This window comes from Motacilla alba, chromosome 1, assembly GCF_015832195.1.
Source record: "Motacilla alba alba isolate MOTALB_02 chromosome 1, Motacilla_alba_V1.0_pri, whole genome shotgun sequence".
Classification (NCBI taxonomy): Eukaryota; Metazoa; Chordata; class Aves; order Passeriformes; family Motacillidae; genus Motacilla; species Motacilla alba.
The window spans coordinates 55,740,064-55,755,776 of NC_052016.1; the positions used below are offsets into that span (position 1 = coordinate 55,740,064).

Below are 15,713 nucleotides of genomic sequence, written 5' to 3' on the forward strand. Positions count from 1 at the left end.
TTTAGGGTTCCTGTTGAATTAGTCAATTCTGTTCTCTGGACAAACACCAGAGAACAATCTAGCCAGAGCCATGATAATTTCTGCTAGTGATGCAGGTTATTCTTTACACTTGATTTTGTTTCCTTTTATTTAGAACCATAGGGAGACACAGGACTATAATAAAATGTTTCTGTTTGCAACTTGGATGCAGAGGCAGGGTCAGAATGCTTGGTTTATTTTAGCATCTCACTGCTTGTCACTGCATCATCTGGCTAGACTGCTCCTCAGCTCCTTGGGGGCTTTATTGAGTAAGGAACATTTGGGCTGGACACTGTCATATTTTTCATTTCCTCGCCCCTGTGTACAGCTAAAGGAGAATTGCAAACAGAAACAGAATCTTCCACTGTCATTCTGAAAGCCACCAACAGATTAGTGAGTCTCTAAGATTAACTGCAGCAAAAGGTGGGAAGGAAGTAGCTCTGTCTGAAGAGGAGCCCTAAATGTCTCCATTGCTTTGTTGGGTGAATTTTATCCAGCGTAAGTTTATGAAAGGACAGAGTTCATTGCATCCCCATTTTGCTTGTTTGGTTGGTTCTTCTCATGTCTCTCTCCTTTCTCCTTTCTCTTGACCTGAGAAGTACCCAGAAATAACAGCCATATTCTGCCTTGTCAGATACAAGGACAGCACAGCTTTGGCTGCTATACCTTCATTTGTTATTTGAATTACTGATTCATTTGCTCAGGAATGAAAAAGATTTCATAAGACTTCCTTGAAACAAGAATACTCGGGAAATATTTTAACCACAGGTCTCAGCTGATTTATAATTTAATTACACATCACCTCCCCCTGGTTTTCTACCATTTTGAGCCAGAAGAGAAGAAAATAAAATTGTATTTTATTAATTGTCCAGCTTTGGTGTCGAAGTCAAAGTTTGGACCTGGCAGGGATTTATGGGCTTTGGCGGAGGGAATAGAGGACAGTACAGCTTTCTGTCAGTCCCAGCAGCTATGGCACACACACACCATGGCCGTGGCAGTCTCCTCTTAAGGGCACATATTTTCATATATATTTTTACACTGATACATTGCCAACAATATCCAGCAATATTCAGGCAGGCTGATATAAGATAACATCAAGATGTTAATAAAAAAAAAAACAGTTTTAGAGAAAACTGGTACTTTACTATTCACAGTTTACTATTCACTGGTACATTACTATTCACAGAGTCAGAGTCTGAATTTTCAGATATGTATCCCTCTAACCTTCTGAAGCCATATTTGGAATAACCCTAGTGATTTTGTCTGTGATGTCCTCACATTCTAAAGTTTTAGGGTGTTGTAAGTTCCTGAGAAGGTATCCTGGAGTGGACAGGAACATTTTATAAGCAACTTGTTTTCTATTATATCACCTTAGGAGCTACTGATGTCTCTAGTGCTTCTGAACCTTCATCCTTCTGGCTGATAAACCCACACGTGATCTCAGATGTATTTTGAGTCATTGTAGAAGTGAAAGCAACTGCTGTCATAACAAAAACTGCAAAACAGAAATAGAAACAATAAAGTCTACAATAAAGTCTACATCTCTGCCATCTCTGCTATGGGATAGTAGTTTTAGTTAAAATACAACAAAATTGTAGAAAGATTACATCTTTAAAAAAAAGCCAAACTGAATATGCAGACATACTGTATGAACTTGCTAACTCTTCATTTGTGTATTGAAGCTGAGTGGAAGCTCTGTTTGGAGAACCTTTCAAAAGCACAGGCACAACACACTTTACAAGTATGTCCCATAATACTGCAGAGAAAGTCTAAAGACAAAAGCCACTATGTGTTATAGAAGCTCCTTTAGAAACAGCATTATCAAACACAGATGCTCTCTTGCACTTCCCTTTCGCATTCTTGTGTTGGAAAGCACCAAACCCTACAGCACCAAACGCTGCAGCACTGAGATGGAAGATGATCATGCACCTTTCTTCCCACAGAAGGCAAAGGCAAGGATTGTGAAAATGAGAACCACCTGCTGTAGGAGATCAGGTTTGAAAACATCTAAGGAACCTGAAGGTGAACCTGGAACCTGATGAGATGCGGCTGAGAATCCTGAGAGAACTAGCAAAGGAAGTAGGTAAGCCCCTATCCATCATATTTGAGAAGCTGTGTCAGTCCTGTGAAATCCCCACTGATAGGAAAAGGGGAAACATAAAAAAAAAAAAAAAAAAAAGACCTGGAGAACTACAGGGGACAGGCAGTCTTGGTGCCTATCAAGATTACGGAGCAGATCCTCCTGGAAACTATAAGAAGACACATGGAAAATAAGGAAGTCTCTGGTGACAGCCAATGAGACTTCACTAAGAGCAAATGGCACCTGGCAAATCTGATTGGTCAATGGATGGATGGTCAAAGGCTTGATGTCCAAGCAGAGTGCAGTGACGAGTATTCCTGAGGAGTCAGAACTGGGACCAATGTGTTTTAACATCTTTATCAATGACATGGACAGTGGGATCAAGTTCACTCTCAGCAAGTGCAAGTGCACACAAGCTGTGTGCTGCAGTCAACACACTGCAGAGAAGGGATTCCATCCAGAGGGACCTGGTTTGTCTTGAGGGGTGAGCCTGTGGGAACCTCATGATGTTCCATAAGGCCAAGTGCATGGTGCTGCACCTGGGTCAGGGCAATCACAAGCACAAACGCAGGCTGAGTGGAACATTGATTGAGAGCAGCCCCAGGCAAAAGGACTCAGGAATGTTGGTGGATGAGAAGCTCAACATGAGCTGGCAGTGTACACTTGCAGCACAGAGAGGCAACTTCATCCTGGGGTGCATCAAAAGCAGCGTGGGCAGCAGGTCAAGGGAGGGGATTCTGCTCCTCTGGTCTGCTCTGCTCTTGTGAGACCCCACCCGCAGTGCTGTGTTCCGTTCTGGGGTACAGAAGGACATGGAGTCATTGGAGCATGTCCAGAGGAGGGCCACAAAGATTATCAGAGGATTATCAGAGGATTATCTCCTATGGAGACAGGTTGAGACATTTGGGGCTCTTCAGCCTGGAGAAGAGAAGGCTGCCTTTCAGCACCTTGCAGGCACCTGAAGGGGGCTAGAAGAGAGCTGGAGGGGGATGTTTTACAAGGGCAAGGGGGAATGTTTGAACTGAAAGAGAGCAGGTTTAGATTAAATATTAGGAAGAAATTCCTAATTAGGGAGGTGATGAGGCACTGAATGAGGCTGCCCAGAGGAATTGCGGATGGCCCAAGTAGCTGAAGTCCTTTATCCTTATGCATAAACAGCAGTGTGGGAAAGCTTCTGATGCCTCAAAGGCATCATCTCTCCATAATGCTTCCTATAAGCCTTTCTGCAAGACTGCAGCTTGAAAGGTCACCTTTCAGCTTTAAAGGAGCTACAGTAACCATGTACCCACCATTACACCAAACAGAAGTATGACTGTAGAGCTGGCTGGGTGAAACGTGTCTGATTTCCATTAATTCCCTAAAGCCAGCCATCAACAGTACATATAAGCAGTGAATCATAAAATAACATATTTCTCCTGGTAACCTGAAATATTTCTGCCCTCAGGCCTTGGCGTTTCACTTTGTTTTCTTTCTTTTTTTCCCTATTCAGTTCCTGAGATTGTTGCACATAAAGCTGGGTGCAGAGTTGAAAGAAGGAAAGAAGGTAAATATATCACAAAGTACTTGAAGGATGAATGTGATGAGTCTCTTTCTGCAGGCAATGAAGGAGCAAAACTGGAAGCAGGAAGAAATGAGTTAGAGCTGTTGCCATCTCCTCCTTGCCATTTGTATCTTCTGGAACTGTCTGAGCTCTGAGCTGGCAACACATTGACAACCTTTTCTCCTTGCCAAAGTGTATTAAGTCTGAGTCTTTTTCATTCAGGCGCCCAACATACTCTTCATTTTGGTTGCCACCTTTCTGCAGCACGCACAGGCAATGGTCTGCTTTTGCAGATGTCTGAGTAAAACCCTGCGTGTTATCCCTAAGAAGGATGAAGGTGATTTCTTTGTGGAGACATGTATCTCCATCTTTTGACTATAAAAATAATAATGGTATTTCTTGAGATGGAGTGCCAGTGAGCAGCTGAAAGGCAGGTATGCATGAGGTATCTACACCAAGCATGCTGAATTCCTTCCATCAGTTCAACTCAGGTTTCTAGCTCCTTCCCTAGCCTTTCACCAAGTCCTTCTCTGCTGAGCATTCTCCACTTCTGTTGGTTTGTTGGCTGATTCTTTCACCCTTTTCAAAGCATTCACCTCATTCATGGCCAGGGATGGAAACCCTCCTATGTCCTCTGATTTCTAAAACACACCAGCAGAAACCACCTGCAAATATGACCTCAAAAGCTCAACACACTTAGCTTGCTGAGCATTCTCTTTCTTTATGGTTCTGATTTGTGAATAATTTAAACTTCTGATTGTACAAGCTAAGCCAGTGTATCCCAGTGTGGCATTATTCCACTTTGCCCATGCTGCCTTGTCAGAGGGAGTCCTAAGGCCACAGCAGAAAAAGGAAGGGTGTATTTAAACACCAACAGAGAAAGCAGAGAGCAGATTTGCAGCCAAAAGTTAGACAGCTGTAGCAACCAGACTGTGAGTGAGACATGCAAACAAAGTGTGTGATGAGCTGGAACTGCATCTGTAAATGATGGTATGAGGGACTGTGGTGGAAGCAGTGAGCACCCTGACACCCTCATGTGTAAGTAAAAATGTGACTCCTTTTCAGGTAAACAGCTTGCCACTTCTGTGGTGTACCTTCATTCCTGTGAAGGTTTTTAGGGTAAGGAAGGATGTTTTGGACTTGACATGATTCCAGATGCTTTACAGTGAGAAACAAATGAGTAATATGATAGTAAGAAGTATTTACATGGTATTGAGCGGTCTAAATTTGTGTAGGTCTTGAAAACTTGTGTAGGACAAAATAGAAAATTAGAGCATGAATGAGCCTTTCAGAAAAAGTAAAATCAAGAAAAGAAACACTGAGAAAATGGTAATGTTCTGATTTGCCATCTTGATCTTTCAGCTTCTACGTGGCCTCTTCAAGGGCTGCTGTTATGGTCTGCACATCTGTCATCCTCATGAAAACCCAAATTAAGAACTGCAGAGACTGAAAGCACTGGGTAAAGAATATCAAATATGTAGCATGCATAATCCTATTGTCTATTGCTGAACTAGAGTGTAGCTGAAATGAAAATAAATTGCTGCCTCTGAACAATGTTTGTTTATGCCTGCTTTCCATCTTCATTATATTTTTATAGGTTATACAAAAATAAAGGCAGTAGGAGAAATCTTGTTCTCACTGCAGTCAGGCAAACATTTAGCTGCCATAGACAGAGCCAAGACTTCATCAAGATGTGTTGGCACACACTTGGGGAAATGCCTGTAAAAGGCAAAAGGGAGCTTACAAGTTATGGTGCTGACAAGAAAGGCCTGAACCTGCTGGAGAGATACCAAACCAAGAAGCTCTGTTTAAGCTAGTTCAGCCATCAGATGAACGCAACTGCTTCCAAAAATTTATTTTCAAATTGGGGGTGACAAAAGTAGCCTTTGGAAGACTGGGAAAACCACTCCAAAATATGCTGAAAGTCTGAATTAACTAGAAAGACAATAGCTTGGAAACTGGAGAACTGTGGAAGATGAAAACCTTTCTCCTCATACCAAGGGATCCATCTTAGATTTGTATTCAGCTCGGGGTGCTTAATATTGTACAAAGCAGCCAGGCCTTTGCTAGACGTAGAACAATCTTCCACTCTGCTTTGCAGCTCAGATGATTTACATAAAGCAAACAATGATTTGGGTCTTCTTTGGTTTCTGACTATGTCCTCTGGGTGTGACTCTCTGGATTAACTTTCCAAAACTTTCTTAGGGGATCAGGGGAGGTAGATAGACCATATCTTCCAGAAAAACTGTTATGTCTGTCATGACTTGTCAGAAAAAAGTCTTCAAAGTGGTGGCATGGATGAGCTTAATATTCATTCACTAACTCTTTAAAACCCCACTTTTGCATGTGGTACCCTTTTTCTCAAATCACCCCCAGAGTGGTAGATCCTAAAGTGAGAATTATACTCAATACAAATATGCTAAAAATCAGAGGGAGGCAGGACAGGTAAAAAGAACTGACCTTAAACTAGTTCCTACCTTTTAACCATATCTCATTTCTCTCCCATCAAACTTAACTTTTGTCCTTCCTCATCTTTTTGCACTGCTTCCTCCCTCACCATCTTCACTCTTTCAGCTTAAATAAGTCCCAGCTCAGAAAAATATGCACATTGTGAGTTGATTCTTTTATGATGGTAGGGCCAGAGGTGTTGCTCCATGTTTTGGAACAATAACCATGTTAGAACAGGGTTTAACAAGCAAGGTGGGTGACAAGATGCCTCTGCTGCAGCTCATGCTAATTGTGACCAGCTGTTGGAACACCGTCTGGGGTACGTCTGGGTCAGGAGCAGTCATTTATCTGGTCTTACCAGTTAGTTACAATAAATGTCACACGAATTGATTTAATTATTCACAGTCGTGTTCAAGCATGATTGACATTGAGGTGGAAAGAAGCTTATCGAGTGTGATGGGTTTCGAGCGAGGGGACAAGAATCTCTAGACTTGAATCACTGAGCAAGACAGCAGAGAGAAAAATGGAGCAGGGGAGGTCGTGTGGCTCCAAAAAGCGCTCAATTTGAGCCTGCGTACCTAGTCAAAAACGAATAACGGGGTCCAACACTGATACTATACAACATCCTGGAATGTGACCGCCACCTGCCAGTCTCGTATGCCATGGCCTGCAGCCCTTCGCGCGGGTTACTTTCCCACCTGCATCTGCCACCACCGCCACCCTCCGCCCCCCAGCTGGTCTCCAGTTTGTGCCCCGGGCAGGCGCTGGCGCGCCGCGCTGTTTGTCCCGGGACAGCGGCCGTGCGGGGGCGCGGCCGCGGGCGGCAGGGGGCGCTGCGGCCCCGCGCAGCCCGGCGCTGCTGAGGGGCTGCCCTCGGGGTACGGGCACGGCGCCCACCCTGACCCGCCCGGGTCTGGCTCCGGTGTGATTGCAAGGAGATACCGCGCTTTTTTAGATTCTTAGGGAACGGAACGTGACACAGAAGTGCCCTGTAAATTCTTTCATGCATGAGTTAAATCGCTGATGACTGACTTCATTCTCTTCTTTTTTTTTTTTTTTTTTTTTTTTTCCTGGAATCTCCAGCAAACATTTTCTGTTTCTTTACTGAAAGACAGAAAGCTTAAAAATCCTTCAGAAAGCTAGGGAAGAGTCCGGAACACAAGTCTGATGAGGAGCAGCTGAGGGAGTTCAGCCTGGAGGGAAGAAGGCTTGTGGGAGACCTTTTTGCTCTCTACAACCACCTTGAAGAAAGTGTGGTGAGCTGGAGATCAGCCCCTTCTCCCAGGTGAAAAATCAGAGGATGAGAGGAAATGGACTCAAATTACATCAAGGGAAGTTTAGATTGGATATCAGTAACAATTTCTTCAGGAAAGGTTGGTCATGCATTGGAGCAGGTTGCCCAGGGAAGTGGTTGAGTCACTATCCTGGGAGGTACTTAAGACGTACAGATGTAGTGCTTTAGGACATGATTTAGTAGTGGACTTGGCAGTGCTGGATTAATGCTTGAACTTGATGATTTTATATGTCTTTTCCAACCCAAGTGATTCTATGATTTTCTGATTTTGAAAAAAAAATATAGAAAAAAAGTTGGGTTTCTTTTCATAAGAACAATTCATACAGTAAAATCTTCTTTCTCAGAAGAACACCTTCATGTAGGTTGTGCCCCTGTTTATTAAAGTGGTCTCAAAATTGTTTCTTCAGAAGATATATTAAACTAGAACTTGTCACAGTGAGTAAACCATTTCTATGCATCCAGTGCAAGTCTCAGCAAAGGGTTTTGCTGGCTGATAACATCTATTTATGTCAGTTTTCTGTAGTGAAACCACACTGCCTCTCCTAAGAAGTTTGCTTCCCTAGTTCTCCCAAATTTAATCTATGCCGTAATCTAAAAGATCTTCTCCAACATATGAGACACAGAGAAGTTTCCTCAATCTGCCTCAGAAAACTACTGCCAAGACCCACCTACTTCAACAGAGCCTGACACAAGCAACAGGGAAAACTCTGTCCATTCTGTTTAAAACTCTGTATTTTAAATTTTCCTCATCTTTTCATCAACCCTCCATTTTCAGGTCCCAGATGAAAACAGCTGCAAGAAATTTGCTCTTTCATGTTTTTTTTTTTTTTTTTTTTTTTTTTTTTAAGAAATACCTAATAACTTGGTCACTGTTTTCAAATTTTCCTCTGTTTTGTTATGTCCTAAGAAATTTTGGTACAGATTTCAGCAAACTTCATCTTTTGGATAAAATTATGCTTTTCAGTGCTAATACCTATCTTCTTAGAGGAGGACAGTCAGCAGCCCAGCCTGTGGCTCATTACAGACAACTTGTAAATTATATAGAGATTTTATCACAGAAAATAATTGAGATGGCTGAAGTTTTCAAATAAGGTATCACATAGGGCACATATTTTACACTCCTCTGTTGGAAAACCAGACCAAAACTTATCCCAAGGAACAGGCAGCTGTGAGTAAGCAGATACTCCTGGTTTTACTGATTACTTATAGGTATATTAGATTCAGTGTCTTATGTAGCAATAATAAGCTATCAATGAGAGGAAGTGCAGGAGTATTTTTCTCATGCTACTATTACGCATCCAGTGTTATTGATTAATTTTGCCATTGACTTTATTGCAGACTGATATCCAAACCATGCCTTGTGATAAAAATAGTGGTTTCAGCATTCATTAAGTCAGGAAGAATAACAACCTAGTTTGACTGTTCAGGCTGGTGCTCACAGGAACCTCACTGAAATCCCTGCTGCTTTAGCCACATTTTGGGTGATTTCAGCCAATTGTGATCCAGTTTGCAAAGAATAACTGGGACTGCTGAGGACACCCTTTTTTAGGAAGTGGCTGAAAAGTGGCTGAAAATACAGTGAACCTCAGCTACCATGGCAACCTCTCTGAGGAAGAGCCTGTGCTGTGGCTGGTTCTTCTTCTGCTTCTTGTCCCCATCTTCCGTCCTCTCAAGGGAGCTTCTTCTTGGCTCCCACATTACCTTTCCACCCCACTAAGTATGGTGAACAATGAGCCACATTAGGAGGAGTTTTGCCAGCAGACAGAGGTCCTTTGCCTCTACTCAGCACTGTCAAGGACACACCTGGAGGCCTGTGCCAAGCTGTGGGTTCCTCAGTGAAAGAGAGACATGGGCGTACTGGAGAAAGTGCAGTGGAGTGCCACAAAAATGATTATGGGACAGGAACATCTCTCCTATGAGAAAAGGCTGTGAGAACTGGGACTGTTCAGTGCAGCGAAGAGAAAGCTCAGAGGTACAAACAAATGAAGGGAGTGTGCAAAGAGGATGGAGCTAGGCTCTTCTTAGTTGTCCCCAGTGACACAGAGGCAATGAGCACAGACTTTTCCACCATGTGGGTGGCCAAACACGGACACACATTGCCCAGAGAGGTGGTGGTCTCTACCCTCAGAGGTGTTGAAATGCTACCTGGACAGGATCCTAAGCAGCTGGCTCTAGATGGCTCTCCTTGAGCAGTGGGGTTGGACCAAATGACCTCAGAGGTCCCTTTCTCCACCCTGCTGTGATTGTGCGAACAACTGCACAACTTTGGGGGCAAAGAAGGACTGGTGTGATGCCAACACAGAAGCCTCAAATCAGAAAGTGGCATTGGGCTGTCCTTATCCTTGACTGTTTTCTAGAGGATGTTTGCTCATGGGAATGGCATGTTTGTGCTACTAAGAAGCTGGATAGACAACCCTGAAGTAAGGTAAACAGATCCATCCCATCTAATGACATAAGTAAGTTTGCTTTAACTCTTCTCTTTTTTTCTTTTTTTTTTTTAACGGCTCTGTGTTTAAGTACTCCAGCTCATTACCCAACACACTGTAGCACTTCTACTGACATTAGTGGAATTATTAACTTCTTGCAAGCAAAGGCTACTTTAAGTTAAGTATCTAAGGGTAAAGGTATAAGACTCCTCACACAAATTCAAGAAGGAGAAAAATATCTGCCTGAAACAGAAATGAAAACAGAAGATGGCAGATAAAGAACTGATACTCCTTGTCATCCTAGTATGGTTAAAACTTCCCTTTTAAATGAAAACAGGTTTCTATAACTGACTAGATGATACTGTCCTTACTTTCCTGGAAGAGGGAATGAGGAGGGAGCACAGAAGGTCTCAGATGTGTATGGAGGAAGAATGGACAGAAGGAGGGAGAGTAGGAGAGAACAATTTTGCTGCAAAATAAGAAAAGACAAACATAAATCTGAGATATTTGAAAAAAAAAACACTGTTGCTATTTGGAACTAAATATGGTAAAAATTAACAAAATAAATACTAGTTGTTCTTATTTGTCTCATTAGGAGGTTAGGGTTAAAAATAATTTCAATTCTAAAGCAGTTGTACAAATGTAAAGTCCAACATATTCCTTACAGAGCATGTTGTAACAATAAATCACTTTTCAAACTAGCCCTTGTATCTGACACATTAGAAATCTTATCTACCACCAAAGGAGTAAATACTGTGTTTTACAACAGTAACAGAGCCCAATATCCAGGCAATAAGTTAGCTTTTCTGTCTGTTTGCCCTGCTCATGTTTTTCAGATTTTCAGAAAACCTAAATCAACCCAGTGATCTAAATCAGCTTCTCAGCTGAAATGTGAGTTTCATGAATTTTCATATATTTTGAGAGATACATATTCAGAAGCCTGTGAACAGGAGGTGCTCCACACGATATTATTTCGGGGGTCATTATAGGAGGGGCTACTGCAGCAGGACAGGATGCCCACAGCTCTGCTCTGCTGACAAACTTGCCTCTGCTGAGCAGCCACAGCAGCAGCACCCACCCAACGCTGCGCAGAGATGTGGGGGCACCCCTGGAAGTTGGGCTGTACTCTGGGCATCTTCCTGCTTCTCAGTACCTTGGAATATGGGTAACCAGAGGAATTTTCTGAAGAAAAGAAGGGGGAAAGCAAATGACTCCAAACCTCAAAAGAAAAAAAAACAAAACCACCCATAGTTTTAAGTTGCATTTACTTCCATTGGAAAATAACCGTTTTCCTGCACAGCCCCTTCACCTTCAGGAATCTTCAGAAGTGATACCTTATCTTCTGATCCATGAAATATATGGTGATGGATGACCATCAATATGTGGTCTGCTGGGCCAAACAGTTTCCCTGAGTGAGCAGACCATGTACTGGCCTTATCCAACATTCACAACCAGCTTGCACCCAGGTTTTTGCATATTTTGGGAAAGAGACAAGATCAAACTTGATTCCCCTTGGGGTGCTCATTGATTTCACCTTCCTGCCAGTGGCAGGGCTCAGTGCCTGAACTTGCTCTGGAATGTTTGTCAGCTGTTTTGTTGGAGAGAAATCAGTGTATTGCTGGGAGTTGAACAGATCCTGCAGGTGGCTAGATCCCACACATTTCTGGGTTCTCCTCCAAAAGAAACATGCCGGCCCGTCTCATATTTTCCAGGATCTCTGCCATAGGAATTTAAAGGACACTTGTATGTTCTGTGAGGGAATTTTCAACAGTCCTGCCCTATAATTTTTGTGCAGTCAGACACACCATAATCTAATCTGGACCTTGTTGGGATTTGAGTTTGCAGTCCATGCTCATCTACTCAAATGAGTTTCCTCTCATTTGCCAGTCACAGGGAGATCTTAGGCAGCTTCTCACATCTTCATTTCTCTCAGGTGCCCTGAAACTGGGTTTCATGAACACCTCTCAGTAAGAAAGGGGTGCAATTTAAAAAAGGGAGCAAGAGCAGTTGTCAGTGGAAAACTTCCTCTGATGAGAAAGGTCACTGAAAGTTTTTTTTTACAAAGTTCTCCAATTTGTAAAACACAAAACTGCTATGGCTTCTGTTCCCAGGCCCCATCCATGCTTCTACTCATCCACTAATGCAAGGCTAATTGTATGCTAGATAACACTCCCTTTAGCCACAAAGTCTTGTTTGGGATGACCAGAAGAATGTAAGATGAGAAACTGGAATAATGCTTTTAATGTATATAGCTCTATTTACATATATATTGTATTGTGTATATTGTTTTCTGAAGTTCTTGGGATTAAATTTCTTGCTGCTGGGGAGCATTTATTTGCAGCAAGTAACACAGGCAAGATGCTTGTTCTTTCTTGAAACTTTTGCACTTCTGAGCCTGTAATTTTAAGACTGACCTGCTGCCTTAACTCTAAAGATATTGTGGAGATTCCCCTATGGGTGTTATTATTCTTTAGCTTTCCTTTGCTGGTTAAGTGTTGCCATTTCTGATGACACTGGTTCATCATACGGATACCATCTGTTGTCTGTGCAATTTATTACTCAGTCTTATCTCCAGACAACAGATTCTTAAAGGGAACACAGGCATTTTTAAGAAAGTATATATAATCCATTAAATGCTTCACATTATTTACATCAAAATTGTTTTTGAGAAAGATCTGTTAGAGACACGTGTGGAACTAGCAGTTCTCAGGATTTTTGCTGTCAAGTCTGTCTCTGATGCTTCAGATCCTAACTGTTTTGCATGTTCAAAAGCATTTGCATTTTTTCCCTACAATAGCCAGCCTTATGAGAAGAAACACTGCCTCCCTGTACACCTTGCCTTGACTAAATAATATCTCAGCAGAAAGAACACCAGTCCTCCTAGAGGATAATCGTATCCTGGGGCTCTCACACCTTTTGCTCTCTCTGCAGAACTGTCTCTTAGCCATGCTGACAGGGCCCTTTGGGCACCATCACATCCCAGATGCTAGTAATTTTTATTTATTTTGTTAGGCAGCCTGCAAAAGTAGCAAAGCCCAGTCAAGAAGAAAACACAGAAGTCCCGCTTTGACAAGGTTTGCTTAGTAGTATCAGTAGTCATGCAAAGCACGAGATCATAAAATATTAATTTTCATTTTTACTCCACCTTCTCTTCAAATAGCTCACGTAGACTTTCAACCATGAATGAATAATATCTAACAATTGCTCTTTGAAGTAATATTATTATCTCTGTATATGGAGCGGAAAATGGACCAGAGGTTGTTAAAAAACTTTCTCAGGTATGCACCAGAACTATATCAATCAGGAGAAAAACAGGCACTCAGTCCTGGATTTTGAATCAGCAACATAATTTTTGATAGAACAAGCCATTAATTTTAGAGAAAAACAGTTCCAGGCATTTGAGATGGAAACAAATGCTATTTCCTTTTTTCATAACAGTTAATTGCTGGGCTGATTTTCAGTAGAGGAAATCAAGCTTTAAATTCCAAAACTCTTCACTCTAACAGTAAACAAAGGTACTTTCTATATATTAATATCATGCCTTCTTCTATTTAGATCACTAAATAACAACAAAAAAACCTGATAAGACAATGATGCATCATTATATTTCACTCTACTAAGATATCTGATTCACAGATTATTTACGTGGGAAATTGCAGGTATAATATTTAAAGTGTTCAGGTCAAGCTAGCATTAACAGCAGGAAATACATTTACATCAGAAGAAAGAGAACAAAAAACCCAGTAATTTAAATACTTTTTGCCTTGAGCATAAAATGCGTCAGATGTGTAAGAGCAAAAGCCAGGCTGGGCTGGGAGAGATTAGAGTGATGGGAGGAAGAAGAGCATCTCCAGATGAGAGAAGAAAGATGAGACAGAAAATAAAAGATTCAAGAGAAAAATAAATCAAAGGGGAAAGAAAGGAAAGATGTGACGGGATGCACTGAGAGTGAGAAGACCTCACCTGCGAGGTGAAATGGAGTTCCAGCGGAGCAGCCATGGGGCCAACTCGCTGTCATGGCTGGTGGTGCCCTGCAGTGCCCTGGCCCCATGAGTGAAACTGAGCCTGCAGGTGGTTGCCTTAAGGGTGCATGTCACTGCCCACAGTGAAACCACTTCTTCAAAAGAGAGGGCTCGAGACCTGAGCCATAAGGAAACGGCTGCGGGACGTGGAGAAGAGGGGCCTCTCTGGGGGTTGGAGGAGCATCTTCCTTCTGTCAGAGGATGCCTCCACCAAGCTGAGCAGCTGCCTCCACTTCAGCTGCTCAGTCTTGAGTCCTTTGCTTGCACTTACTAAGACATATTTTCTCCTGTAAATTTGTGTTGTCTCACTTCAACTGTTATTTTTGAAGCAGTTACAATTTCTGCTTTCACACACTGGCAGCATAATTTCTACAAGTCCTGATGAGGGGAAGAGCAAGTGTTTTGCCAAAGCTAAAGAGCTCAAAAAAAAAAATCCAAATGAAGTTTGTGCAACACCATGGGAATACCCTGCCACATCTGTCGTGGTGGGCTGAGGGAGGTTTCCCATGCTTGGTGAGCACTTGCTCTGCTGGTGACAGAGGACCTGCTGCGGTCACCTCTGAGGTCCTGGGGGCTGCCACCCAGGCAGGGAGTGGGCTTGTGGCATGGGGCTGTGCTTACACCAGGGGAAACAGGGAACTAGCACTGTTTGCAGGAAGGTTCAAAGCGAGCCACAGCTGTTCTGAAGCTGTTACACAGATTACTTGTCTAGGGGATAAAAACAAAGGCCTCAGACGTGAGCCTGTAGAGACAGAATCCCTCTGCCCTCAGCCTGCCCCTGCATGCCACCTTCCTTGGAGCGTAGTGCTTCAGGAGCTGCCTCCTCACCAGCTCCAGGCTGCTTGTGTGTAAGAGGTAGAACTGGCCCTGGTGTAGCTGAACTTGCTGGTGCCAGCAAGCCCCGCTGATTTGTACCAGAACAGGACACTGCAGAGGGGCAGACAGATCTCCCTGCCTTGCACAGCTATGCATCACAGTCACTGGGCAGAAACTGCATCCACTTCTAAGGATTAAGCTCGAGTATCTCCCCTATGATCCCCCAGGACAGACCAGGGGATTTTTATCATTTGCTCAGCTGTTTTTATTTTATATATAAAGCTATAGTTTTTGTTCATTCAGTTGTTATTTTTACTTGCCAAGGGCTAAGCATTCATTCTGCAATTGTTCAGAACCTGGATAAAAAGAATTCCTAAGCAAATAAACTCAGTGCTGGTAAAGTGTTTTCAGAAACATCACAGAGATTATATTTACATTTTTTATTGATACCTGCCTGGTATCAATAATAAAATACCTTCTGCATTAGGGAAGTAAAAATAAAAATGTAGATGAATCAGAACTAGACAGACTTACCACACAAAAGAAGATACAATAAAACATCCTGAAGGTAACTGCAGGGGCAATGGGGCACAGAGGCCAGCATTGTTCATGGATATGAATGCATGATCTCTCACAAGACTGCCTTAGACATGCTGACTGAGTCAATGGCATTGTACTGTGGTGCTCAACACAAGTTTGTGTGTTTTGCAGTGCAAAGGCAGGAGCTGAAATGGTATGAAAATTAGGGAGGTACATATTTGCAAGGATGCAAAAATGAGAAAAGGAAGCATATATTCCATGGGCATTAAAGAAATTGATGCAAACAGGAAAATACTATGCTGGAAACAAGCTCTCTTGGCTGGCAGGTTGCCCCTTTTTTTCCCACAGCCTGCACTGGTACACAGTCCCTCAGCATAAATGAGGTTTTAAGACACCTCTGAAGATTGCCTAGTCCAGTGCTATACTCAAAATATGATCAGCTAGTACAGGCTGCCCCAGAGCACATCCAGTACATACCAACAGGGATGGGGAGTCCACAACTTTTCCTGGCAATTTATTCAGCACCTGA

General features: G+C 42.6%; 1 protein-coding gene across 2 annotated transcripts in view; it reads right to left on the reverse strand.

Annotated features, from left to right (window-relative positions):
- The window catches only part of FLT3 (fms related receptor tyrosine kinase 3), a 42,919-nt gene extending 27,603 nt beyond the window's left edge, over nucleotides 1-15,316 (reverse strand). Inside the window, exons 1-2 of one of the 2 annotated variants that reach the window (XM_038152645.1) lie at nucleotides 15,179-15,316; nucleotides 1,389-1,513 (exon numbers count right to left, since the gene is read on the reverse strand). In XM_038152645.1, coding sequence (XP_038008573.1) covers nucleotides 1,389-1,513; nucleotides 15,179-15,248 — 195 coding nt within the window. In that variant the 5' untranslated portion in view covers nucleotides 15,249-15,316. Of the gene's footprint in view, nucleotides 1-1,388; nucleotides 1,514-13,769; nucleotides 13,941-15,178 lie in introns of those variants that run through there. The other variant, XM_038152636.1, reaches the window with a different exon arrangement.
- Nucleotides 15,317-15,713: the final 397 nt, after the last annotated feature.